Source organism: Ictalurus punctatus, chromosome 6 (genome assembly GCF_001660625.3).
Source record: "Ictalurus punctatus breed USDA103 chromosome 6, Coco_2.0, whole genome shotgun sequence".
NCBI classification, from domain to species: Eukaryota; Metazoa; Chordata; class Actinopteri; order Siluriformes; family Ictaluridae; genus Ictalurus; species Ictalurus punctatus.
In genome coordinates, this window is record NC_030421.2 from 4,845,001 (window position 1) to 4,871,207 (window position 26,207).

General features: G+C 45.6%; 1 protein-coding gene and 1 long non-coding RNA gene across 11 annotated transcripts in view; one reads left to right on the plus strand and one right to left on the minus strand.

The window, feature by feature from the left end:
- Window positions 1-26,207, minus strand: part of glsb (glutaminase b) — a 33,121-nt gene that overhangs the window by 3,410 nt on the left and 3,504 nt on the right. Inside the window, exons 1-16 of one of the 10 annotated variants that reach the window (XM_053680736.1) lie at window positions 22,636-22,793; window positions 21,891-21,987; window positions 20,427-20,548; window positions 17,947-18,076; window positions 17,754-17,833; window positions 16,720-16,883; window positions 16,291-16,365; window positions 14,652-14,710; window positions 8,915-8,947; window positions 8,750-8,808; window positions 8,424-8,490; window positions 7,853-7,903; window positions 7,495-7,671; window positions 7,184-7,315; window positions 6,357-6,449; window positions 390-451 (exon numbers count right to left, since the gene is read on the minus strand). In XM_053680736.1, coding sequence (XP_053536711.1) covers window positions 390-451; window positions 6,357-6,449; window positions 7,184-7,315; window positions 7,495-7,671; window positions 7,853-7,903; window positions 8,424-8,490; window positions 8,750-8,808; window positions 8,915-8,947; window positions 14,652-14,710; window positions 16,291-16,365; window positions 16,720-16,883; window positions 17,754-17,833; window positions 17,947-18,076; window positions 20,427-20,548; window positions 21,891-21,968 — 1,382 coding nt within the window. In that variant the 5' untranslated portion in view covers window positions 21,969-21,987; window positions 22,636-22,793. Of the gene's footprint in view, window positions 1-389; window positions 452-2,643; window positions 5,288-6,276; window positions 6,450-7,183; window positions 7,316-7,494; window positions 7,672-7,852; window positions 7,904-8,423; window positions 8,491-8,749; window positions 8,809-8,914; window positions 8,948-12,699; window positions 12,750-14,651; window positions 14,711-16,290; window positions 16,366-16,719; window positions 16,884-17,753; window positions 17,834-17,946; window positions 18,077-20,426; window positions 20,549-21,890; window positions 21,988-22,635; window positions 22,794-26,207 lie in introns of those variants that run through there. The other 9 variants (XM_053680731.1, XM_053680730.1, XM_053680735.1 and 6 more) reach the window with 9 other exon arrangements.
- Window positions 12,700-16,114, plus strand: LOC124628274 (uncharacterized). Its single transcript, XR_006982720.2, has 3 exons — window positions 12,700-12,938; window positions 15,549-15,666; window positions 15,790-16,114. It is a non-coding gene; the product is annotated as an uncharacterized LOC124628274 (long non-coding RNA).

The following is a 26,207-nucleotide window of genomic DNA, read 5'->3' on the forward strand; positions in this document are numbered from 1 at the left end:
GAGGACGGGTCGGTCTGCCTGCGCAGATCCGTAAGCCAAACAAACGCCTCAGCTGATGGAAGATTTAGAGCTTGCTTATTATTATATATATATTTTTTTTTTTTTTTTTTGCCAGAGAAATGAGTCAAAATAACTAAAAAAATATTGTGTTTTTCAGCCTTTACGCTGATTGTTCGTTTCGTGCTCCCAGCTGGCTGTGCGCTTGACCTTTTATGGAGTTTTGTGGGCGGCACTATATGCAAATAAGCTGTGTCAGGAACACAATTTGCACATGCAAATCGATCAACACACACACACACCTTTATGTAATAAATGTAGAGCGTGGACGGGCTGCCGGTTGTGATCTGGAGGGATATACGCTGTGGGGAGGTGTGATGGTGATAACATACCTTCTGAGTGCCGATACGTCTCCGGTGTAGGCAGCGAAGAGGAGGTTAATGACAGACTTCACCTGTAAAGGGATGGAAAACAGTGATTGGTGCACCTGGAGCTCTGCAGAACCGAGACATGAACAGCCTTCAGAGGATTAGAGGGGGAAAAATTATGATTCAGTCCAACCTGATTAGCAGGATTTGCATATGATTTGTGTGGTCATAATCACATTTTCTAAGGTGCTTATTTGACTAAAATATCTGCTGCCTTCTCATTCTGTAGCCTCCACCGCAGAGAAAGGGAACAAACCACCTGTAAGGACACTGGCGATCCAGTGCAGATACTTCTCTTGTCATTTTTCCTGCTTGACTGCACCAAGTACACTCCTCAGAGTATAAACCAAATCAGTGGATGAGGTGAGGAACAACCTGTCTTTCTGACATGCACTTCTAAAGTCACCACAAGAGGGCACCAGAATTCCATTATTTACTTTTATACCGCAGCACTGTTGAATTCTGGATTCCAAGTCAAGTGCTTTAATGTCATCCCCACCTCCATCACCGTCCCCTCAGTGCTCCATCACCGTCCCCTCAGTGCTCCATCATCACCCCCACTGCCATCACCGTCCCCTCAGTGCTCCATCATCACCCCCACCACCATCACCGTCCCCTCAGTGCTCCATCATCCCCACCTCCATCACCGTCCCCTCAGGGCTCCATCATCACCCCCACCACCATCACCGTCCCCTCAGTGCTCCATCATCCCCACCTCCATCACCGTCCCCTCAGGGCTCCATCATCATCCCCTCAGTGCTCCATCATCCCCACCTCCATCACCGTCCCCTCAGGGCTCCATCATCATCCCCTCAGTGCTCCATCATCCCCACCTCTATCACTATCCCCTCAGTGCTCAATCACCATGCCCACCTCCATCACCATCCCCTCAGTGCTCCATCATCCCCACCTCCATCACCATCCCCTCAGTGCTCCATCATCCCCACCTCTATCACTATCCCCTCAGTGCTCCATCACCATGCCCACCTCCATCACCATCCCCTCAGTGCTCCATCATCCCCACCTCCATCACCATCCCCTCAGTGCTCAATCACCATGCCCACCTCCATCACCATCCCCTCAGTGCTCCATCATCATCCACACATAAATTACTGTACCTTCAGGGATCCAACACCTTCCCCTCAGTGCTCTATCACCGTCCTGTCAGTGGTGCTCCAGCACGAACCCTGTCCCAACATGAACCAATACACTGTATGTAGTCTTTTCAGACCCATTCTGTGCATTCATTTTTCATTATTTAAAGTTTCACCTCTTCACAGCTCAAATCAAAACCAATCATTTCAATCAGCTATCATTTTTGTCTGGAGCTTCAGTTGCTGAGTCCGAGGTCGATTAAAGGGAAAGTAACACTAAACAGATTCAATAGTTTCATTATAAAACATTATCCATCTCAGCGAGGAATTAAATCGTATAACCGTTACATGACGTTTCAGGAGCATGAAGGTGAACATGTTCTCCAGTGGATTCTCTTTAAATTTCAGAGACAAGGACTTCTTAGAAGACATTTGCTTCATTAACACACACCATGCACATATACCACTCCACCCCCCCCCCCGGAATATAATACCGACCATAGAATCAGTACGATAGATTTATACTACTGCGAATATGTCTGTATATTGGTTGATGTAACTCGTGAAGGTAAGACGTGCTACCGTGTTCATTTCTGATGTTGTGAGCGGCCGTGTTGATTCGCCGTCACTCGCGGGACTCGCGTACGAGACCGTTCTGACGCTCTGAATTTAAGGGGCGTTTTCTTTGGTTTCTGAGGTTGGAAACTCTGTGTTTTAGTCGATCGCTGCGCAGCGACAGCCACAGTAACGCAATAACGCACAACAGGAAGAACATTTCAGCTAGGCCTTGTTGTCGTCGTCATTTGTGTTCCCATAGATATGTAGCGTACGTACGGTACGTACGGTTTGCTGAATTGTTTCACACAGACACAGAACAGACGACAATCTTCAGTTATCCGGCTTCTTCATTTAAGAGAACAACAAAGCGTTGCACAAGAGCCTGAGCTGTAACACTGGAACCTCCATCGTTAATACAACACTGTAAACGGTTTCGGCAATCTATCTATTTATTTATTTATTCAGCAGTCATACCTGTCCTCAAAACTGGAAATGAGACAATGACGGTTCAAAACAAACAAACAAACAAACAAACAAACAAACAAATCATGAGATAACAGATGAGATGGGTTTACACAAGTTTATTCAAATAAAATAGGACTAAATGAACAGCCAGCAAATGAAAGTGAACAGCCAGAGAGAGCGCAATACTGCCAGTGAGAGAGAGCATCCATGACATACTTGAGTATTAATTCTATGAGGAAAGCATGTTTATGTTTCTATAAATATATATATATTATATTCGTCTTTTGTGCACCAACAGATGAGCAGCATGACTGGAGTAGTCACGTTAGTAACATTGAGAACGGGATCACTTTCCCATGTTCAAGTAATCACTGTATTCTGCCCACATAAAAACACAAAAATCCCCCCCCACACACACACACAATCCAGTTCAGTATACACAGATACAAACATTAAATAATGAAAAAAAGCAGTGAGGTGGGTTAACGACATAGTCAGCATGGGAAAAATAAGACTGAAACAATATTATACATTCGTGAACATAAAACACACACACACACACACACACACGAAAAGAAAAAATAAACAAAAAGTAACAGACATCGCCCCCTTGTGGCTGTCGTACGTTTCATTACTGCTGCAAGACAGCGACGTGAGATTTAATCTGTGGGGCTAATTTTTCTTGCGTGAGAAATAATCCACGGTCAAAAGCCTCGATCAGGAATTGCGAAATCCATCCTTCATGGAATAATGTTTAAAAAAAACAAAACAAAAAAACCCCAGAACTGGGGCTGTCGAATAACATTAAAAGCTACGTAACGTGTGTTCGTTATACTCGGACACCGTGTTGTTTTCGCGCTTCCTGATCGGGTCTTTAGACCCAATGCGTGAAGGTGCGATGGAAGAGAAAAGCTGTGGAACGGTGCAGAACATGAAGCAGCACGAGGTCCGAGATCGACGCTGCTGTGTTAATAATACACAACACACTGGGAAGCGAGGCGATGTGTAAAAATGACGCCCCGTTATTCATTTTTTTTTAAAAAGGTTAATATGTAAAGGAACGTACTCTGACGTGTCAATGCGTCAGCCACTACAATACACGCAGATTTACCGTCGTTTATACGTACATTTTGTATACACTCAAGCGGGTTAGTTAGCTCCGCCCATAAAATACACCTACAACAAACACCGATAGTTTTTCCCAAGTTGCGTCCTTCACGAGAGCGTCTGAGAAGACTCCGCTGTCGTTATACGGTTCGAGAGCGGCCTCTAGAGGCGAAATAAAAACCCTCGCGGACTCATTTTTTCGTGTTATTTGAAGCATTTTTGATTCGTTTCAGATATCTCCATTTTTGTTATTTGGAGTGTGTTCAGTTTCGGTGTATATCTTATTTTCTTTAATATTTATTAATAGTTCATATATATATTAATATTTATTTCATTTTAAATAAGCACATTACATTTTCACGGTACAGTCAGTACTGTTTGTTTTTAAGTTCAGCAATGTTTTACTTTGAACGTTATGTTTTCATTCCGTATCAAGTGTTTTCTGTCAAATACCCACGATTCCTTGCCTTGTGAACTGACTGGAATCTGGCTCATTCAGGCTTTAGTTGACATTTTACCATGCGCAAGCTAAGCTCCGCCCCCAATCTGAGACAACTACTAAACTCACTCAGTGGAGAACTAGAGGGCGGGGTCGGTGGGTAATCCTTTTTTAATGTAGTTGCAGCTAAGCCACTACATTTAAAAAAAAGCTACAAAATGAAAGACTTTTTGAGGAAGCTAAACAAACTTCCTGTTGAGGCAACGTTTGGCGAGTAATTTGATGTAACAGAAGTAAATGGATGCCGTGCGGAGGTTTTGCTCGCCGTGGATAAAACTCTATGGAGGAACACAGCACGCGACCGAGTCTGTGATTGGTCTTTACAAACAAAGGCACGACTTTCGCATTCGAATGGAAACTGTTGTAATATTTGTAACAGCGCCACATGCAGGACTGGAGGTCAACGTGAGAGTACAAGGGGTCATGACGCTCATTTCGTCGTCTCCGCATTCATCATGCTGAGGTCTTTTGAACGATACTCAAGTGAACGAGTGGAGCTGAAACGTGTCGAGCCGATTAAAGAGCCTGTACGGGCACAGCTGGGGGTCACGCGAGCAGGCCTGCGTGACCTCCGTGACGTCACCTGATCAATACATCGTGTGTGTGTGTGTGTGTGTGTGTGTGTGTGTGTGTGTGTGTGTGTGTGTGGGGAAAGCTCATAACGTCTGCCAACACCGTGCTGCAGAGAAGACTGAGCGATCAGCGTCGTGACACTTTTTTCCCTGCATCTGAACCTGACCAAGCACTTCCCTCTTTAACCTCCAGCTTGGGTTCAGGTCCATCTCTTTGGTTTCGTATTCATTCAGAAACAGAAAAGACGTGTAAGCGTCTGCCTGAGACAGAGGAAGAAGAACAAAAACACACACACAAAAAAAAAAAAGCTGCAAAGTTCCAAACCAAGACACCGTAAAATAAAATCAAATAAACACAGCGCGACGTAAATACGTGGCGTACAGCCCTTTACTCCAGCCGAAGCGCAGGCGTGTTTAGTTGTGCTCTCCGACTTGATCCATCCTATAGATCACAGTCGTGGAAGAGTCTTCGTTGGACTCGGTGGGCGAGACTTTTTTCCACAGAGAATCTTTGAGAGCCAGCTCTTGCTGAAGACACTCGTAATCCATCGGCGCATAGCAGGGCTGCTGTGTTGAGCGACACGGAGAACACGTTAGTTTGCTTTCCCAGGCTTTTATTTCCATATGAGTGTAAGTGTGTGTGTGTGTGTGTGTGTGTGTGTGTGCACTGCCATCAAAGCCCTGCATGCCACAATGTTAGTAAAGGGTAAGCAAAGCCATTAGAGTCGCGTCTTCCTGTGGTTAGGTGGGAAAGCACTGCTCGCTAGGCCTGGCACGATCCACGCAGCAATGTGGCAAGCTTTTCTACAGCTCTGTAAGCGTTCCTGATTAAAGCATCATTAAATGTGGAGCATGTTAGGACGATGGCATATTACACGCCATCTCACGTAGCCTGACGTGAAAGCTATGATGTGCCAAATCTTCGATAGATCAAAAATGGTAATAGTTGGGGTTTTTTTTTTGGTATTATAAGAGGAATAAAACACTTCAAGGGGGTAAGAGTGACTCCGCTCCATCACACCACTCCGTCGGTGATTGTTTTCCTATAACACAAGACGGAGTGTTTTATTCTTTACCTATCGCTCAGACGAAGTGTCTCCAAGACATTTCTCCAAGAATCACCAATGACTCGTTATTTACCCGTAACTCGTTATTAGTTTTCATCACGAGGTCAAAATGCCTTGATCGTGACAAGCCTAGTGATCCTGCGCTTCGCTAGTGCGTGCTCTTCGTACGTTAGGTCACACCAGAAGATATTAACGCTACCTTCACCCTTCAACGGCGAAGTGTAAGGTGAATGGAATGACTTTTCCCGTGTTCTAACCTGTAATCAGAGCTGAGGAAAGGTGTGGTGTAGAAAGACAGACGTGTTAGTGAGACAGAAACGGATACGCTACATCGCGAGCTGTAGTGGTTAGGGGACAGGTTTGACGTGTAGCGATTTGCAGCGTCGTAGCTCAGCAGAGTGTGGCGTGTGTGGCGTGTGTGACCTGTGTGGAGTGTGTGTGAGGCAGGAGGAGGACGACGAGTTTTTTCTCGGAGTGCGGAGTGCTCACTCGTACAGGACGCTGTGTAGTGCGTTGATGGGGCATGCCGCTAGGGATAGGTGGGCGGGCAAACGAAAGAGCGCACTCACCCGCTGCTCGCCGCCCTCGCGCCGCGGGTCCAGCTTCTTGGCAAAGTGCCGCAGGTTGTCGTAGTTGTGGAAGTTGAACAGAGACACCAGATCCTGCAGAGGAGAAACAGGAACAAGGATACATGAAGAATCGCGTCGACTAGACCGAAAGGAGGCGAGCTACTCTTAATGATGCAAAGTGGGCGGGGCGGCTGACGAGAAGTGCCAACTGTACAGGGGACGTGACGATAAAGTAAACATTTACAATATCAGCTGATTATTTATTTTCACACATTGTGATAAATACCAATTCAGCCACGCCCAAGTTTGAAAGTTTAGTTGAAAGTTTAGAGTTTAGTGCCGACTAAACGGTGCACGTGTTTAACATTATGCTAAATCTTCCAGATTTAATGCAGCTCCAGCCACTACTGCCATCACTTACCACAGACTAACGCTAACTCCTCCTCCTTTTATAGGGCACCATTACTTTTGTACCTCATCAAACGGCTAGTCTTACTCGTCTTCATTTATGGATTTGTTTTGTAGCTATCTGTTTAGTTCTCGCCTGACCACGTCATACTGGCGAACAAACAAAACCTGTGTACTATTATACGCAACGCTGTGCAAAATTATTGCCCCCCTCTTTTCTTCTTTAAATAAAAGCGTCTTTAGCAGTGTGAGTGAGGCACTCGGTATAAGCCTTGTGCTCTGTGTAGCATGAAGGAGGCCTGCTAGTGACAGGACACACACTCGCACACTGTGCGAACAAAAAGTGAAAGAATTTCTTAGAACTGGTGTAACTGGATGCCAAGTAAAAATAAGGAAAATAATAATGTGTGTGTGTATACCAGGCAGAACTGGATGCCTCGAACGCTGTTTCCCAGTTTGTCCAGTGGAGGAGACCAGCACATGACACCCATCACGTTGGGAACCACCAGAAGGATGCCACCTGCCACGCCTGACTTAGCCGGCAAACCCACCTGAGAAAGGTAACGATAAATAGTCAAGGATGGGGTGCTGTGAGGAAGTGGAACAAGTGCGTTAACGTAAACCTGCGCTACTGTCAGAGCTGCTGTTACAGAAAATGAAATCAACACCTTCCGACCAATCGGAGCGCGGGATCTCGAAAGCACCGTGGTGTTAAGTGCGTGACACTCACGTGGAAGGCGAACTGTCCGGAGAAGTCGTACATGCCGCAGGAGTGCATGAGGCTCAGCGTGTTCCTGACGGCCTCAGGACTCAGCACGCGCTCGCCCGTGATTGGACAGAAGCCGCCGTTGGCCAGGGTTGCAGCCATGACGCTGGCGCTCTCACACGTCACCTCGATGGAGCACAGCTACACACACACACACACACAGATCACGTTTCCTGCGACTTCTGACTCACGATCATCCTTCTACGGCCTGCACTGTTCATGGTTAACATGGTGTGTGTGTGTGTGTGTGTGTGTGTGTGTGTGTGTGTGTGTGTGAGAGAGAGTGAGTGAGTGAGAGAAGGTGCTGTGGTGCTTATCTCACCTGGAAGTAGAGGTCCAGGATAGAGGTCATATCTGTACCTTCGGGAAAACACTGTACACACAATCGAATGCACATTAACTGAGATTAGGAGGTCTTACTGTAAATGTTTGAAGTATGCAAATACATATGAATATTAATTAGCCAAATTTTTTATTTATTCAAAAGTGTTATATGGAATTTATTAAAATTGACATGATTCCCTCAGGGTAATGAGAGAGAGAGAGAGAGAATGAGAGAGAGAGAAAGACGAGTTCAGAGTCGAGTATTCGGTGAGGATTTATTATGGAAATTATGTACGTTGATATTCAGACGTCGGACGTGAATACAGACTCGCGCGGGGGCGGAGTCTGAGTAAAGCAGCTGAGAATCTGAGGCATGAGGATGCGTGAACTAAAAAGAAAATCTTGAGGGCGTGGAAAAAAAAAAAAATAAAAACATGTTCGGGTGAGTAACCCGACTGAATATGTCGAACTTCCCCATGTCAACACTGACATAAGTCTCAGACTCTGAACACAGCCCATAGACGAGAAGATTTCCGAATTTCAGCACAGTAGTCATCCCCCAAACTAACCTTCTTCTCCTTCAGGTAATAGCCGATGGCGAAATTCCTATCGCCTGATTCACGCTCAGACTGGAACCTGGCACAGAGAACACAAACAAACTGCGTGTGGTAGTCGAACATACAGGTACGGGTCAAGAGCTTCAATTCGCACCAATCATCAGAATGAAGAAGTCGTCTGATCTCTGAGGTGCAACTTTAACCGTGACGTGGTTGTTGGTGCCAGATGTGGCTGGTGTGAGTATTTCAGAATACTGCCACGTGATTGGCTGATCAGCTAACTGCATGAACGTGCAGGTGTACAGGCTATTAAAGTGGACAGTTGGTGTGTGACTTACGTGGCATTGCTGAAACCCACATACTCGTTGCCCCCCATCTTTTTCAGGAAGTTCATCACCTTTACACGGAATTAAAAAAAAAAAAAAAAAAAAAAAAATCAGATACACTCAGATTAAACACACGAACCCTCAGCCGGATTTTAACGTAACTCTATCCGTACTCACATAGTCAAACTTCTCCGCGTTGCCTGCCTTTTGCTGAAAGAGATGAAGAAAACGAACACAATAAATCACCTGACACAGAGGTATATATTTATATATTCATACATATTGTGGGGGAGGGGGGAATTTCTTAATACTAGAAATATTCTAGACACTCGATGACTAAAAGAGAGACTTTTTTTTTCTTTTTTCCAAAAGGCATTCGAACAGAAACGTCACTACTATAGCATTTGCAGATCACAGGGAGGTTTAACATACAAAAAAACAAAAAAACAAAAAACACAAATCTGTTAGTGGTTTTATTTGTTAGGCAATTCAAAATTAAAAAAAAGGAGAGGGGGAGGCTACTGTGTGTAAGATGAAATCTATTTCATTAATGAACCGTTAAAAAAAAAAAAATCGCGGTGTTGTTCTTTACAGCTAGAGTTAAACGTTAAAATGGAGGATGGAGTGCTACAAGTAAGTCGCTGTGGTTAACCCATGAATGCCAAAACCGGTAGGTCAGTCAAAATCCTGTTCAGAAAGAGAGCTGAAGTGTGTGACGTGTGTTTGAGTGGGTACAGCAGCCGGTCCTGCTCAGGTTGACTGGATAAACCCTGATCTGATTAACGCCGTGTTCGTACTAGCGATCGTGAACGTGTTTCCACGTACGTGTACGACGCGGAGCTGTCGCTTCAGAGACGTTCAAAGTGCCGTGACGTCCATGCAAATTAGGCGTGATGATGTAAAAACGATCGGCTGGAACGGCTCCTCGGACCTATACATTTCAACTAATTTACCGTCGACTACAGACGTCTTGCACCCGTTGAAACTCGAAGAAAATCCAGAGTTTGCCACGAATTTGTGGTGGCGTTCATGTGCGTTCTCTTAAACTCCTAAATACGATCTAAAGGCGAGACGCAATACGGATACGAACAGAGTAAGAGCTAAGCGTTTAGGGTGCGAGGAGACACGGATGGTCTCCCTCCAGGTGGCGTCTCTTAAAGATGTTCACCATTCAGGACAAAATACTTCACGATTTTCAGAACCATGAATTTACATGTGCAGATTTTTTTTTCCACATATGTAAAGTGCTTGTGTTTGCATTCTTGGCACATGCTCGTTTTCGTTTTTGAGCTCATTTGTGCAACAGTGCTGTAGTGCAGCCCTGGATAGTAGGGCTGGGAATCTCTAGAGACCTCACAGGGTGCCGGGACTTCATTTTTTTTTTAAAAATGCACCTAGAAATAATGAAACATAACCCTAGCATTTCCATTCATAGCAGAAAGTTTTAGATATACAATTGGAATCAAAATGATTTCACCCCCTCCCCCAAGTGCAAATCAAGTTTACTGTCGAAATGTACTGACTTGCAGCGGTTTGCGATGAACAAATCAAACAAGAAATAGTTCGACACGATGAACGCTTCAAGCGGTTTCCCCAAATTCAACTGAAAATGCAACTTATGATTTCTCCAGTTTCAAAATTATTTACCCCCTTCATGGCGAGCATCTTCAGCACTTAGTAGAGCACGATTTTGCTGTTCTGACCTGCTGCAAACCAGATGCAGAGCTTCTGCAGCGTTCCTGAGGAATCTTCCCCCGTTCCTCATGAGCAACGGCCTCCAGTTCAGTAATATTGTTAGGTTTGTGTGCTGCAGCCGCCTTCTTCAAATCCCACCAGACATTTTCTATGGGGTTCAAGTCAGGAGACTGAAGGATCTGTAGAATTTTGCAGGACTTCTGCAACCAAGCCTTGGTGGAATTTGAGGTATGCTTGGGATTATTGTCCTGTTGGAAGGTCCCTTTTCCATGATGTTTTCTCATAGGATTTCCTGATACTTCAATGAGTCCATCTTGCTGCAGGTTTCCAGTGCCAGAAGATGCAGAGCAGCCCCAGAGCATCACCGAGCCCCCACCATGCTCGACTGTGGACAGAGTGTTCTTTCTTCATTCTTGTTCCTCCAGACATACCGCTGATCCGTCGTGCAGAAAAGTTCCAGTGTGTTTCCTCGCTGCAGGTCTTTTGCAGTCACTCGAGGGTTTTGCACAACCTGCTTTCTCAGAAATCTGCTTGCAGCCGTTGACAGCTTCCTTGTTCTGCCCCGTCCAGGTATTTCACATATTTCCTGCCCCTAGCCAGTTCAGGTATTTCATGTGTTCCAGCTCAAGCACACCTGGTACAACTAATTAAGCCCTTGATTAGTCACATCAGGTGTACATGAGACAACACCTGTTTTGCAGATTTGTGCTGTTGTGAGGGATTCTATTCAGGGGGGTGAATACTTTTGAGACTGGAGAAGTTATTAAGTGGCATTTTCAGTTGAATTTGGGGAAACCGCTTGAAGCGTTCGTCGTGTCGAACTATTTCAACTCATTTTGTTTGATTTGTTCATCGCAAACAGCTGAAAGTCTGTACATTTAAACAATTAACCTGATTTGCAATGCGGGTTTGGATCGTTTTGATTGCAACGGTACAGAAATATTTCTGTTACAGCTGGCAGGTATTTCTTTACATAATCAAATGCTGAAATAAATCTATATTCAAACGTTTCTCCTTCGTCTTCTTTCGTGCTGCTCCCTCTAGGAGTCGCCGCAGAGGATCATCTGCCGCCGTTATGGAAATCCGGTTTTATGAGCCGCACGTTGGTTTCGATAGACTTTTGCATTTATTAATCTGTCCGTCTAAACGTTTTCGGTTTTGCCGGACAGGCTAGCAGCTAGTTAACGTGGACGGATTCCAGGTGGATTAATTTAATTGCGTTAAGTCGAATCGGAAAATGAGAAACTTTCCCGGCGTAAACACGGACATATCTTTCGAACTTCAGTTCACAGTTCAGTTCAATATGGAAAAAAGTGAACCTATCTGGCTACATTGATGTTTAAAGAATTAATTAAAAAAAAAAGTACAATTTCACAATCTCTGCCAGGGCTTTTTATTTATTTATTTTGACAAACTTCACAGACCTTCTATGTTCCGTTTCCTCATTTTGACGTTTTGTACATTGATGGCAAATCTTTTAATTTTTTTCGAGAGAGAACTGATTAGTTTTCCGACCCCTACTAGTAAACATGCGGACAGGAGGAAAGCTAGAAGGTCTGAAGGACTGAGATCTGAGTTGGAGGAATGAAGGACAGTGAGGACTAGGACCCAAAAGGAAGAGCTCTATCAGAGTATCGGAGCTGTCCAACCACAATCCTGCAGGGCCACCAATTCGGACCACCAAACTTTCACCTTTTTTGTGTTGCTGTTTAATGTGAAAGACTGCTGGCACGTTAAAAATTTTCTGCACGCCATTTCTAATGGCATTAAAAGACACCGACTTGTCATGGGGTTTCACTTCATTGTCGTAATGTACCGAGAAGGGTTTCAGCTATGTTGTCAATGTCGACGTGTCAGTCGGGGTTTCGCCAATGACACATGGTGCAGGAAGCGGTTGTTGATTAGGGTTGACACAATGTACTGGAAGGTGTTTAAACATTAAACAGTGGCCCTGCAGAAGTCGAAAGTTAGACCGTTTCGATCTACAGATTCGGTTTTATTCCCAGAGCCCAAGATTTCTCATTACGTCCTAGATTATATGTTCGCTTCATACTAACAGTAAAACAATACTGTGCTTGTGTTTGTTTTTGTGTGTGCTTTCAGTCAAGATTATAAGCATCATGACAAAAAAAATTCAAATAAATCTGACAAGTTGTTAAGAAGTTTACAGCATATAAACAGGCACACTGAGATACTGAGGGCTCAGTGTGTCCCAGCTTGTTTCAATGAGGGGAGGAAGGAGGAAATAATGGAAAGGAAGAGATTACCAACGTCATTGACCTGCTGCAGCGGTCAAAAAATCCCACAGTTCCTACGTCTGTAAAATATGCAACAACATAAAGAAAAAAAGCATACAGAGAAAGCCTTCATCACCACATTGCACACGACAAGCCCGCGTGGAGCACTCGCGGCAGGAGGGGAGAAATTCTCATGCGGTAACGTGGTACAAAAAGGAGGATCCTACGGAAAACAGCAGAAGCAGCTCCCACAGACAGTTCAACACAGGGTGAGCACTCTCTCTCAATCACACACACACACACACACACACACACACACACACACACACACACACACACACTCTCTCTCGCTCACTCACACGCAATTAAATCATTCATTCACAAGTAATCGATATGACATAATCGAGCACAAGATGAATAAACATGATCTGGTGAGTGGGACGTGATTGAACCCCAGAGTGTACATCAGATAAAAAACCAAAAAAAAAACAAAAGAAACTGTAGGATGAATTTTTGGAATTCATTTGTTAAATGAGCTTTTTAGTAGCACTTCCTGTTTCATGATCAGACATGAAAAACCAACACAAATATGGGATGTTGATGGAACAACCGAGGATGGATTATTGCTCTAACGCTGCCGGATCGCGTGCACCCCGGGCCTCGTCACCTGACCTCGCGAACGCTCTTGTAGCTCAATGGACTGGTGGAGATCGAGTGCAAAGCCTTCCCAGAAGAGCGGAGCTGATTATAATGAGCACGTACGAGTGTGACGGTCATGGGGCGCGCACACTTTTGGCTACACAGTGTATATCATAATTGACCGAAGAAGCAAATGAATCGGTTTTAAATGATCTTGTATTTGTTAAGGACCATATAAAGAACCAGCCCTTTAATAACGCAACTTTAATAAACGAAATAAATTTCAATTGAACAGCATACCGACGTTTAACGTTTGTGGAAGGAGTCTCCAGTGTCAGAGCTTCAATACAGCTGTTATTATCGTACTGTTCTGTCAATATAATAGTTTACTAATTAATCCTGATTAAAAATGATGCTTCCTATTATACTTAATTAGTTAACGACGTCATGAAAGTTTCCCAATTATCATCATTATCATGTTCCTGTATTTACACACACACACACACACACACACACGTATATACATATATACATACATATATATTTCAGTGTCTAATCTCAATACCTGAAGAACTTATTATTTCTCGGTCTATAAATGATTAAATTACCATTTTGACATTAAATTGGAATAAAATAAAATTAAATTAAAAACGTTCTCATGGTCAAACGAGCCAAAAATATTATTGTAGACGTTTTAAGACTCGAATATCCGGATTATAACTTTACCAAAAAAAAAAAAAGGAGTGTGTTTCTTTGTACAGTTAACACAAATTAGCACTTATGCTCAGTCTCTCTCATACACACACACACACACACAGTGAATGGGAAGCATGACGGTATACTCCAAGTTTCCTTCCTCAGTAGTTAGCAGTGACGAGATCCATCAATGGATCTCGTGTGTGTGTGTGTGTGTGTGTGTGTGTGTGTGTGTGTGTGTGTGTGTGTGTGTGTGTGTGTGCATGCACACGTGTGGGTGTGTGTGCTGAAGCTGCACACTTTCTAATCAACAGTAATAACAATCAGTGAAGTCTGAGAGATGGAGAAATGCGAGAGTAACAGGAAGTTCAAATGAATTTCACTTAAGAATTCATTACACACACAAAAAAAAGTGTATTGAGTGGTTTCATTGTTATTATTATTATTTATTTTTTAAATATGAGAATGGATAATGTTATCGTCTGGAGTGGGACAGTTCACGATGTAAAGTACACACTTTAATAACGTGTCCTTCGGGGGGTTTTTTTTAACTAGGTGACTGGGTGTGAATCTTCTGGAACCTCGGCGCGTTGTGAGTACGGTTAGGACGAGTGATTTTACGCTCCAGAGACCAGGTGTGCGCTTACCTTTATCAGAGAGGTACACACAATCGCTCCGGCGTTCACCATCGGGTTATGGGGTTTATCTGTGGACAAACAACGGCATCTGTTACCATCGTAATGATTACGCTGTGAATTCTGCATTCTGATTGGTCGGTTCACTTTCGAGCAGCATCTCTGACGGTAGCGCAGGGTTACACTAATACGTTAGCGTTTCCATAGTAACAGCTCGTTCACAGGGATTCGTACGGAGTTAAAAACACACGGGTGTAGTTGTCGAGACGGTGTTGAGAAGGTTTTCCTGTCATCCTAGATGTTTATTTAGCATTTACGGAAGGAGTCTCCGGTCTCAGAGGTAAACCAGTAAACCTTCTGGAAGTTTCTTCAGGACGGTAGGAGCTCGCGCTCGGGAACGTGACGAAGGCACTCGCAGCGTTCTCTCTTACTGCACGAAAGCTAGCGACAGGAGGAGGACGATTTGATTAGATTCCGATTCAGAGTCGTAAGCTAAATTTGATTCTTCATTGTTTATTTTAATCCGAAAAATAAATAAAGTGTAGTTTTACAAAAAAAAAAAAAAAAAAAAAAAAAACAACTAACGAACAAACAAAAAAACTAATTCTGACGCAAAACTATATAAATTATTATTTTTTTTTTTTAAATAGTTTATTACACTTTTAGGTTCTTTTAAATGACTCCTGTGTTGTTGCTCCACACCAAAACAAATTGGCTGCATATATTACATATTCAAATTATGAACAAGCTTACTAATTAAATATTTAAAAATTTGATAAAAGTGATATTACACACATATTGCAAAGTGTACATTTTCATGCTTCATAACCCTAACCATACTGAAAGGTTCTGGAACAACAGTCACTTCATGCTTGTCTGATTTCTTCTTCTTCGGTTTCTTTACTGAAGCCATGTTTCAGGAAAAGATGTCGGCTTGGAGTTCCAGTTAAATCCAGGTTCGTGTTTCTATGAATCGGCTGAAGGAGAAAGCTGGAGTGTTCATCGAACAGCGGGCAAACAGGACGCAGTAAGAGTCACTACACCACCATTCAGTTTAAACAGCACACACACACACACACACACACACAGCAAGATTTCCACCAAGTTTCCATCTTATGTGTATTTCACACACATTTCCCCTTCTGTTCAGAAAACTCACAACAACTCAGGCTTCCTCTACATGACAATTCTTCAGGCATTGCATCACTTCCTGCCACTCGTGTTGTCTGACAGAGACGATGTGGATTACTCAGAGCGCGGTGACCCGACCCCGTGGGGACTGACCGCACGAATCGCTCTGGCAAACGTGACGATACGCAGCAGGAAGCAGAGCGTTGGAGCGTCAGCACTCGATGATTTGTCGTGCGGATATTTGCGTCCGGCGCACATTTCCTCCCCACCCTCGTGGAAGCTCTGTTGCGTTATTATCCGCGGACCATTACACTTTCGCCGTGTTGCCACAGCAACGCAGGGACAGCTTCCCAGAGTGGCTTAAACCCGTATCAGACGATCTTTCGAGAACGAAAACAAGATGACTCGTGCCAAAAAAAAAAAAAAACCCTTCCAGTGCTCAGAGAATTGTGGGTAATATGGCATGAGAATATAAAAGCAGAAACTGGTTTTATCCAAAGTATTTTCAAAAGATATTTACCTTCATCTCTTTTTATTTTGACGTTTGAAGAAACGTGAGATCCATGTAAATAGTTTTTCCCACTACATATGCTCACTACACAGGATACAATATAATGGTGTTATTATATGTACTGGAGGAAAAATAAATAAATACACACACTGAATTTTAGTTGTAATATCAATAGAGATGACTAACGTCGGAGAGGGGGCGGGGCTTCCAGGTTGTCGGTTAATATGGGAGAGTTAAAAACCACTTACGCAGTCATTTCTGGTGTATTTTCGGGTGAGGACTCGAAACTCGACAAGTGTATGAAAAGTTCTGTTTATAAAATGAATGCCGAGCCTCACTGAAGACGTGTGAATGATGCTGGCTGTGAGGGCTGATTTTAGTGAAGGAGTGCCTGAGCTAACCCCTGGGGCATGGGTGGATGGGTGGAGGAGAACTCACCGTCCTCGTTCAGAAAGAGCTTGTTGAAGCGTAAGCCGCTGGGCTCTTTGCCGATGAGGCGGTGCACGTAGTCTGTGCCATGGTCGTGCACCGCGATGGCGTACTTCAGCGGCTTCACACACGACTGCAGACAGAACGGCACCTTGGTGTCGCCCACAGTGTGTCTAACACACACACACACAGAGAGAGAGAGAGAGAGAGAGAGAGAGAGAGAGAGAGAGTGAGAGAGAGAGAAAATGAATCCCATCATACACCACGGGTCATTCTATAAAAACACCTTGTAGTTATATTCCATTTTATTCAGCGTCAGGCTAAAGTCACGTGTATCTACATGAGGAAGGTTGAGCACCTTCAGAGTCGGGTTACGCACACTTAACTCATCCGACTGTTCTGCTATTTATCAGTCCCTCCAAGATTCTGAGATTTTGGGATCTCAGAAATGTACGCAAAATCGTGAAAACGTTTTCAGAGTATTTATCCGCAACACTCACAGGAGCTCGCGATTCTTCAAAATAACCGCAGATCTTCCGCAGGTCTGGGCCGAGACGCGTCGCGCGAGGTCGCCGCAACGTAACGCGCGTTCGGCCAAAGCCCTCTTTGATTCACGTACGTCGAACGAGTACGACTAAAAAAAAGGTCTCGTTTACCGACAAACATCGCTGCGGAAACTATTCCGTACGGTTACAAATTTCGCCAAAAGAAAGAAAAAAAAAGCCCAAAAAACTTTAGGAAAATTTAGGGAAAAAAAAAACAAAAACAAAGCAAAATCGAGCTTTTTGGGGCGTGACAATCACAAATACGGACTGTATGTTGAGTCGAATTTATAAAAGATCACCAATGTTTCTCCTGTAAAGATTCTTCCTTCTGTAGATTTCCACCGGATAGCGAAGCACAACAACAAACCCGGTGTGTAATTAAACCAGCTCGGGATAAAACAACAGATTACTGATCATTTCGCAATCTTCACTACAAACAGTGCCTTAATTCAGTATTTGTTCAGAGGTAAAAGTGCGTGGCTGTAAGCGGGTGCTCACCTCTGACCGTCCACCGTGCACAGAGCCACGCCCCACAGGTCAGGGCTGAACTTAGCGAGTTGAGGAATGTAGTCAGCCACCTGAGACAGAAACACAGCTTGACATATCCGCAACTCCACACTCCGCGTGTTTAAAAAAAAAAAAAAAAACCCGAGAGGAAAAATGAGAACGTGACCGGCGATACGTCTCGTACCTGACCTCCGGACAGGTTCCTGCCAGTCTCGTAAAGCTCGTCTATGCGGGAGGTGAAAGTCTTGAAATCAGGGATGACGAACTTCTTGCGGAACGCTTGGGTCAGGAGCACGATGTTGCTCTGGACACATCTGAGGAAGGGGAAAAGGAAACACAGTGGGATGATGATAATGATGATCCTCTCAATCACTAGAAACACCACTTTACATTCTTCCTGCAGCAGAAGCCACAAAATACAATGAGGAACTCTACTGTGAACTAAAATACCGTGAGGAAGTAAAATCCCCTCCAAAAGTATTGGAAAAGCAAGGCCCATTCATTTTTATATATTATATTACATATATACACTGAATACACTTGTTAGTACACCAGTGGTTTCTTTCTTTTTCATGACATTTCAAATTGTTCTATTGGATACGCCCGATGTTTATGCAATGCTTCTGATAAATTTTCTTTTCTCCCATTGACAGCTCTCTGATCTTCATGTTGGTTTATCCTTTTGAACAACAAACACAGTCTTCACAGATGAAACTAAAAGCTAAAACCAAGAACACACGTTCAGAGCTATTTACTGTTTAAACAATCAGTCTAACAGGACACACCTGGGTAGCAAGAAACCCCTGTCAGTCACATGTACTTTAAATAGTTGAAAAATGGGTGGGTCTAGACGAAAGCTGCCATGTTCCAAGTTGTTAAACACGTCTAGAAAATGAAAGCTGCCATTCTGATATTCATCTTTTGATCGCAAAGCCAAATGTCTTCAATGTACCATATAACGAAAACAATAGAACTGGCCTTGTTGTTCCAATACTTTTGGAGGGGACTGTACATTGCGAGGAAATGCAAATGCAACTTATAACGACTTCTCCAGTTTCAAAATTATTCACCCCCTTCATAGCGAGCGTCTTTAGCACTTAGTAGAGCACGATTTTACTGTTCTGACCTGCTGCAAACCAGATGCAGAGCTTCTGCAGCGTTCCTGAGGAATCCTCACCCGTTCCTCATGAGCAACGGCCTACAGTTCAGTAATATTCTTGGGTTTGCGTGCTGCGACCGCCTTCTTCAAATCCCACCAGAGATTTTCTATGGGGTTCAAGTCAGGTGACTGTGATGGTCCTGTTCAACCTTCCAGGACTTTTTCTGCAACCAAGCCTCGGTGGAATTTGAGGTATTCTCGGGATCATTGTCCTGTTGGAAGGTCCAATGACGCCCAAGCTTCAGCTTCCTCACAGACAGCATGATGTTTTCCCCTAGGATTTCCTGATACTTCAATGAATCCATCTCGCCTTCCACACGCTGCAGGTTTCCAGTGCCAGAGGATGCAAAGCAGCCGCAGAGCATCACCGAGCCACCACCACGCTTGACTGTGGACAGAGTGTTCTTCCCTCATTCTTCTTACTCCAGACATACCGCTGATCAATCGTGCAGAAAAGTTCCAGTTTTTTTTTCATTGCTCCACAGAACAGAATCCCAAAACTTCTGTAGCTTATTTATATGATTTCTTGTGTTTTTGGGTCAGTAGTGGTGAACATCTTGGAGTTCTGGCATGGAAACCTTGTGCGTTTAGTATGCGCCTTACTGTGCTCACTGAAACCTCAGAGCCTGTTACCACCAAGTCTCGCTGCAGGTTTTTTACAGTCACTCGAGGGATTTTCACTGCCTTCTCACAAATCTGCTTGCAGGCATTGACAGCTTCCTTGCTCTGCCCCGTCCAGGTATTTCATGCATTTTCAACCCCGAGCCAGTTCAGGTATTTCATGTATTTTCTGTCCCCATTGAGACAACACCTGTTTTGCATATTTGTGCTGTTGTGAGGGATTCTATTCAGGGGGGTAAATAATTTTGAGGCTGGAGAAGTCATTATAAGTGGCATTTTCAGTTGAATTTGGGGAAACCACTTGAAGCGTTCGTCATGTCGAACTATTTCAACTCATTTTGTTTGATTTGTTCATCGCAAACAGCTGAAAGTCTGTACATTTAAACAATTAACCTGATTTGCAATGCGGTTTTCGATCATTTTGATTGCAAGGGTATATTGTTAACATTAAGCCTCCTCTCCTGCTGTAGGAATGCTTTATCACGCAGGAGCCGAGTTCTCACACATCTCTCCGAGCAGACCAGGGATAAAAATAGGCAAGTGCATGTGTGTGCTGATGACGCATCACTCGCACACAGGAAAGAGAGAGGAACTACAGGGGAGCATGGAGCAGATGGTCAGCTTCTCCTTCTCATCTACACACACACTGGGTTTACACAGTACAGATTTTGGACTGATTTCGTCTGACTGACGTTGTAAGAGAACCTCTCCGACACGTTGCCTTGTGCATGCCGAGATGCTTTCCGCTTGTAAAGAGTGCTTACTTGATTTACTACATTCTACATTTTATGTGCTGCACTGCTGCTACATGATCGGCTGATTAGATAACTGCGTAAACGTCCAGGTGTTCCTATTAAAGTGGACTCGTGTGTGCGATGACTCACTTCTTAAAGAGGTGGCGGTCCAGCATCACTCCGTCTGACGTGGACTTCAGGGTCACCTTCAGCATCTCCATGCACTCCTTCAGCCGGGGGTCTCCTGTTCGCAGACCTGTGGCCTTCAGCGCCTGGAAAAAAAAAACTTTGATGAGTTGAATATTATCGTTTTATAAAGGACAGACCGATACAGAACAAGCTTGAAATGAGAAACAGTCGGGTACTTGTGCTGTGTTTGTTCATAGATTAGACAGATTAGGTGTTTTAGATTAGATAGGTTAGTCAGATTTCATTCCCTTCCCCGTGTGTTTTGAGGAAAGTGAGTTAACAAACATGATGGCTTGTACAGAAGACGTGTCATGGCGTGTGAGCCAGTGTACACAGGTCCGAGTGTGATAACCTGTGCAGGATAGGTAACCTCAGCGTAAACAAAAACATGGCTCTCAGCCTGACCCTGACGCAGACACACACACACACACACACACACACGCACACGCACACGCACTCTAACCTACTTTTTTTTTAATCCCTCTTTTCCATTCATGTGATTTGTTCCGACTCTTGTCCCTTCGCCCACGTGAACCCAGGGTCAGTCTGTTACTGACGTAAACATGACCGTACACACACACACACACACACACACCCCCCAAAATGATGTCAGAGTAGCTCTGTAAACACCATCACCATGCCCAGTATCAGACTTTACACCTGAGGATTAATCAAGCAATTAATTAATCAATCAATCCAGCGTACTTTAATAGGGATGCTTTAAAACCAGGGCTGGGCGATATATCGGTATAGCATGGATATTGTGATAAACGATTACGCGATACACTTTTCGGAGATATCGTTGGTATGGTGATGTATTTTTTTTACGTTTTTAAAAATATATAATTCCGAATTAAACGGTACCGAACGGACGCCGGTGATTCGCCGTCGTTTGCTTTTCAAGGTAAACTTCTTCGTCTTTGTAGGTATTAAAGAATTTTTCTTGTTTGTTTGTTTTACTATAGTTTCGCAGACAGTTTGGTAGCTAAGTGATATATCGCGATGCGCGACGTCCTCCATTATCGTGCCGTGATATTTCTATCATATCGCCCAGCCCCGGTTTAAACACCGCACAATAAGGTAGGTCGCGTAATAGCGTGAGGCGTAATACACGTTTAAAATTAATCGCTGATAAATGTTACTATGGCAACCAGCAGTAGGAACGCCTTCTGGTGACTTCATAGTGCAGCGACTGGCTATGTGCAGCGATATAGTCGCTCTGTGTGTGTGTGTGTGTGTGTGTGTGTGTGTGTGTGAACACAGCTTAAGTGACGCGCCGAGCTTCGGACACGCCCCCTTGTGAGTCACACCAGTAACAGCTTATCCATGTTACATTATACGTAAATGTTTTGTTACGCTGTGTACTGTTACATGCCTAAGTGTGTGTGTGTGTGAGTGTGAGAGAGAGATGGGAATATGACTAACCGTTATAAATTTGTGGGCTGGAATCTTCTCCTGACCCTCGGCAATGGTGTAGAAGAGCAGATCCTCCAGACTCGGCATGATCCCTGCCTTCCTTCTCCTAAAACACACACACACACACACACACACACACACACACACACACAGCATATTTAATGAATAAAGTAAAAAAACTCTCTGAAGCGTCCTGTTACAGGAAACCTAGAAACGATAATGCATCAGAACGAGCGTGTTAATATAAACCTGCGCTACTGTCAGAGCTGCTGTTCTAGAGAATTACTCAATACCTTCTGACCAATCAGATTGCAGAACCGAACAGCGCCGCGGTGTAAAGAGGGAAGTGAATGAGCCGTGTTTAAACGATACGAGCAGCGTGAATGTGCTGGCTTTCGGATGAGATTAGAGGGCTGTGTTGTGGCTGTCTTTCTCACGGAGCTATCCAAACACACACACACACACACACACACACACACACACACACACACACACACACTCCATCAGCACAATGAGTAAGCTGAGGTAGGAGGAGAAGACGAATAGAGAAGCAGCTTATCCGGTGGTTGTCATTTTAATAGTTTGTTATTTTATAAGGAAGGTTCGAGGATTTGTTGGTGATTTATCTGTAAAACCTCAGTAAACATCACGCATCGTTAAAATGCAACACAAATCGCAATACGATATTCCTGACCGTAATCACTCGGCTCTGGCTAGAAGGAAGTGAAATATAATGAAGTGAAATGATACTTACACAGAACACAAACAGCCGCGGCACACGGTGATGGAGAAACAGAAACACAGAACAAAATCATGGATGAGACAAGTTACACAGACATGTCACACGAGTAAAGACACACACACACGATGCACAAAAAGGAAACAACAAATTTCAACATTTAATTACAAATGTTTAGAAAGAAAATAACAGAATAACAAACATGACACTTAAACTGAACTGTTAGAGGTGTAGCTAATTAACTGGTGATTAAACAGGTTAGTGTTCAGGGGGAGTGGTGACGGAGGGGGAGTGGGGACGGAGACGGACAGTGACGGAGGGGGAGTGGGGACGGAGGGGGAGTGGGGACGGAGGCGGACAGTGACGGAGGGGGAGTGGGGACGGAGACGGACAGTGACGGAGGGGGAGTGGGGACGGAGGCGGACAGTGACGGAGGGGGAGTGGACATGGAGGGGGAGTGGTGACGGAGGGGGAGTGGGGACGGAGGGGGAGTGGGGACGGAGGCGGACAGTGACGGAGGGGGAGTGGGGACGGAGACGGACAGTGACGGAGGGGGAGTGGGGACGGAGGCGGACAGTGACGGAGGGGGAGTGGGGACGGAGGCGGACAGTGACGGAGGGGGAGTGGACATGGAGGGGGAGTGGGGACGGAGACGGACAGTGACGGAGGCGGACGGTGACGGAGGGGGAGTGGGGACGGAGGCGGACGGTGACGGAGGGGGAGTGGGGACGGAGGCGGACGGTGACGGAGGGGGAGTGGGGACGGAGGCGGACGGTGACGGAGGGGGAGTGGGGACGGAGGCGGACGGTGACGGAGGGGGAGTGGGGACGGAGGCGGACGGTGACGGAGGGGGAGTGGGGACGGAGGCGGACGGTGACGGAGGGGGAGTGGGGACGGAGGCGGACGGTGACGGAGGGGGAGTGGGGACGGAGGCGGACAGTGACGAAGGGGGAGTGGGGACGGAGGCGGACAGTGACGGAGGGGGAGTGGGGACGGAGGGGGAGTGGGGACGGAGGCGGACAGTGACGGAGGGGGAGTGGTGACGGTGGGGGAGTGGGGACGGAGGCGGACAGTGACGGAGGGGGAGTGGTGACGGTGGGGGAGTGGGGACGGAGGCGGACAGTGACGAAGGGGGAGTGGGGACGGAGGCGGACAGTGACGAAGGGGGAGTGGGGACGGAGGCGGACAGTGACGAAGGGGGAGTGGGGACGGAGGGGGAGTGGGGACGGAGGGGGAGTGGGGACGGAGGCGGACAGTGACGGAGGGGGAGTGGGGACGGAGGGGGAGTGGGGACGGAGGCGGACAGTGACGGAGGGGGAGTGGTGACGGTGGGGGAGTGGGGACGGAGGCGGACAGTGACGAAGGGGGAGTGGGGACGGAGGCGGACAGTGACGAAGGGGGAGTGGGGACGGAGGCGGACAGTAACGAAGGGGGAGTGGGGACGGAGGCGGACAGTGACGAAGGGGGAGTGGGGACGGAGGGGGAGTGGGGACGGAGGGGGAGTGGGGACGGAGGCGGACAGTGACGGAGGGGGAGTGGGGACGGAGGGGGAGTGGGGACGGAGGGGGAGTGGGGACGGAGGCGGACAGTGACGGAGGGGGAGTGGTGACGGTGGGGGAGTGGGGACGGAGGCGGACAGTGACGGAGGGGGAGTGGGGACGGAGGGGGACAGTGACGGAGGGGGAGGCAGACAGTGACGGAGGGGGAGTGGGGACGGAGGGGGCGGCGGACAGGGGACGGAGGGGGCGGCGGACAGGGGACGGAGGGGGCGGCGGACAGGGGACGGAGGGGGAGTGGGGACGGAGGGGGCGGCGGACAGTGACGGAGGGGGAGTGGGGACGGAGGGGGAGGCGGACAGTGAGGGAGGGGGAGTGGGGACGGAGGGGGAGGCGGACAGTGACGGAGGGGGAGTGGGGACGGAGGGGGAGGCGGACAGTGACGGTGGGGGAGGCGGACAGTGACGGTAGGGGAGTGGGGACGGAGGGGGAGGGAAGTGGGTACGGTGATGGAGGGGGAGCGGTCTCAGACAAAGAAAACCAAATCAAACAGCAAAGGAATCAAAAGAGTCAACTGTGCTCTGATTCAGATTCAGGAATCAGACTAACAGGTGAAATTAATGCTCCGTTGGTCCGACGCTTCTTCAGTTCCAAGCTCACAACTGCAGCTGCTTGTTTGGGTTGTATGGTACAACCAAAAATTGTGAAAATCTAGTGGGCGGAGTCAGGCAAGCAAATAAGTTTGCTTCCACCCCTTTCGGACCTGAAGCCGCAGAAGAAAAAAAAAAAAAGGACGGCTTAAAAAAACCCCAGCGTTTTAACTTCAGCGTGTCGAGCACGATGTAGCGCAAATATAACCCGAACGCGTGAGTGGGGTTTGTGCGGATTGGAGCCGAGACAGCACCAGCCCCGAGAAACTATGTGATTCTGAGAACGTGTTGTGTGGAGGGAAAAAAACGCTTGGTGTGGTTGCCAGGCAACAGTGAGTGTTTTGCTTTGGCCAGCCGTGTGTCAAGAGGCGAGAGCAGCGGGACGACAGTGTCGGAGGCTCTGCAGAATCACAGCTAACCGAGAGAAATGAAACCTCATTTCCTGGAAAATGGGAGACAATTAGCGTCAATACTCTGATAATGTGATAGCATGGTGCGACTTGATATCACACACACACACACACACACACACACACAACGTGAGCATCAACTCTTTTCTCTGTATTTTCTCTCAGTGACACTGGAGACTCCTTCCATGTGGTGCCTGACACATAGGAGTGAACAGTGCATTAGTGTGTGTGTATGTTTGCCTTCTTGCTCAGTGTTAAGTGTTTGTTCTGCTGAGTGCCTCAGGGAAGTGAGAGAGAGAGTGAGAGAGATGGAAAGTAAAAACACATATTAAAGCGGTACAGGCTGTATGTATACGGTACACTCTCTGATTAATCATTCTAGAATATTCCTACATATAAGTAGTTCATCCAATAGTTCATATAATATCACGAATCAGTACTGAACATTGTAAAACATTCTTAATGTTTGAATATATATATTATATATATATAAAAAAATAAAAATGTTTTTAGATTTGTATTCACATGTGGTGAAAGTTTGTTTACTGAATCAAGCAGAAAATGAATCAAACAGCAAAGGAATCAAACAGCAACCGATTCAAAAGAGTCGACTGTGCTCTGATTCCAACTCGGGGAATCAGATTAATAAGTGTGAAAGGGTCATTAAATGATGTGTGTTTGGTACACTTAAAATTTAGACTTAAATAGGAGCATCACACACAGGATGTTTTTACTTTACTTACACACGGGATGTTTTTATAGTACTTATTTACTATGAATCAGTTATACTGTAAATGATTAATAAATAAATGTTTAAAAGTGGTAAATCATTTCCACCCATTATATCAAGCTTATGAGTAACCTGGCACACTACACGTTTAGTTCCACTCCACGTGTATTTCCACCACACACCCCCCCCATGTCCTCCTGACCTTCTTCCAGTCTCATATTACAGTATGCTAGCTTCCTGAGTGAGAGGACCACGTGGCACTGTCCTCTGTCCTACTGTCTGTGTGTGTGTGTGTGTGTGT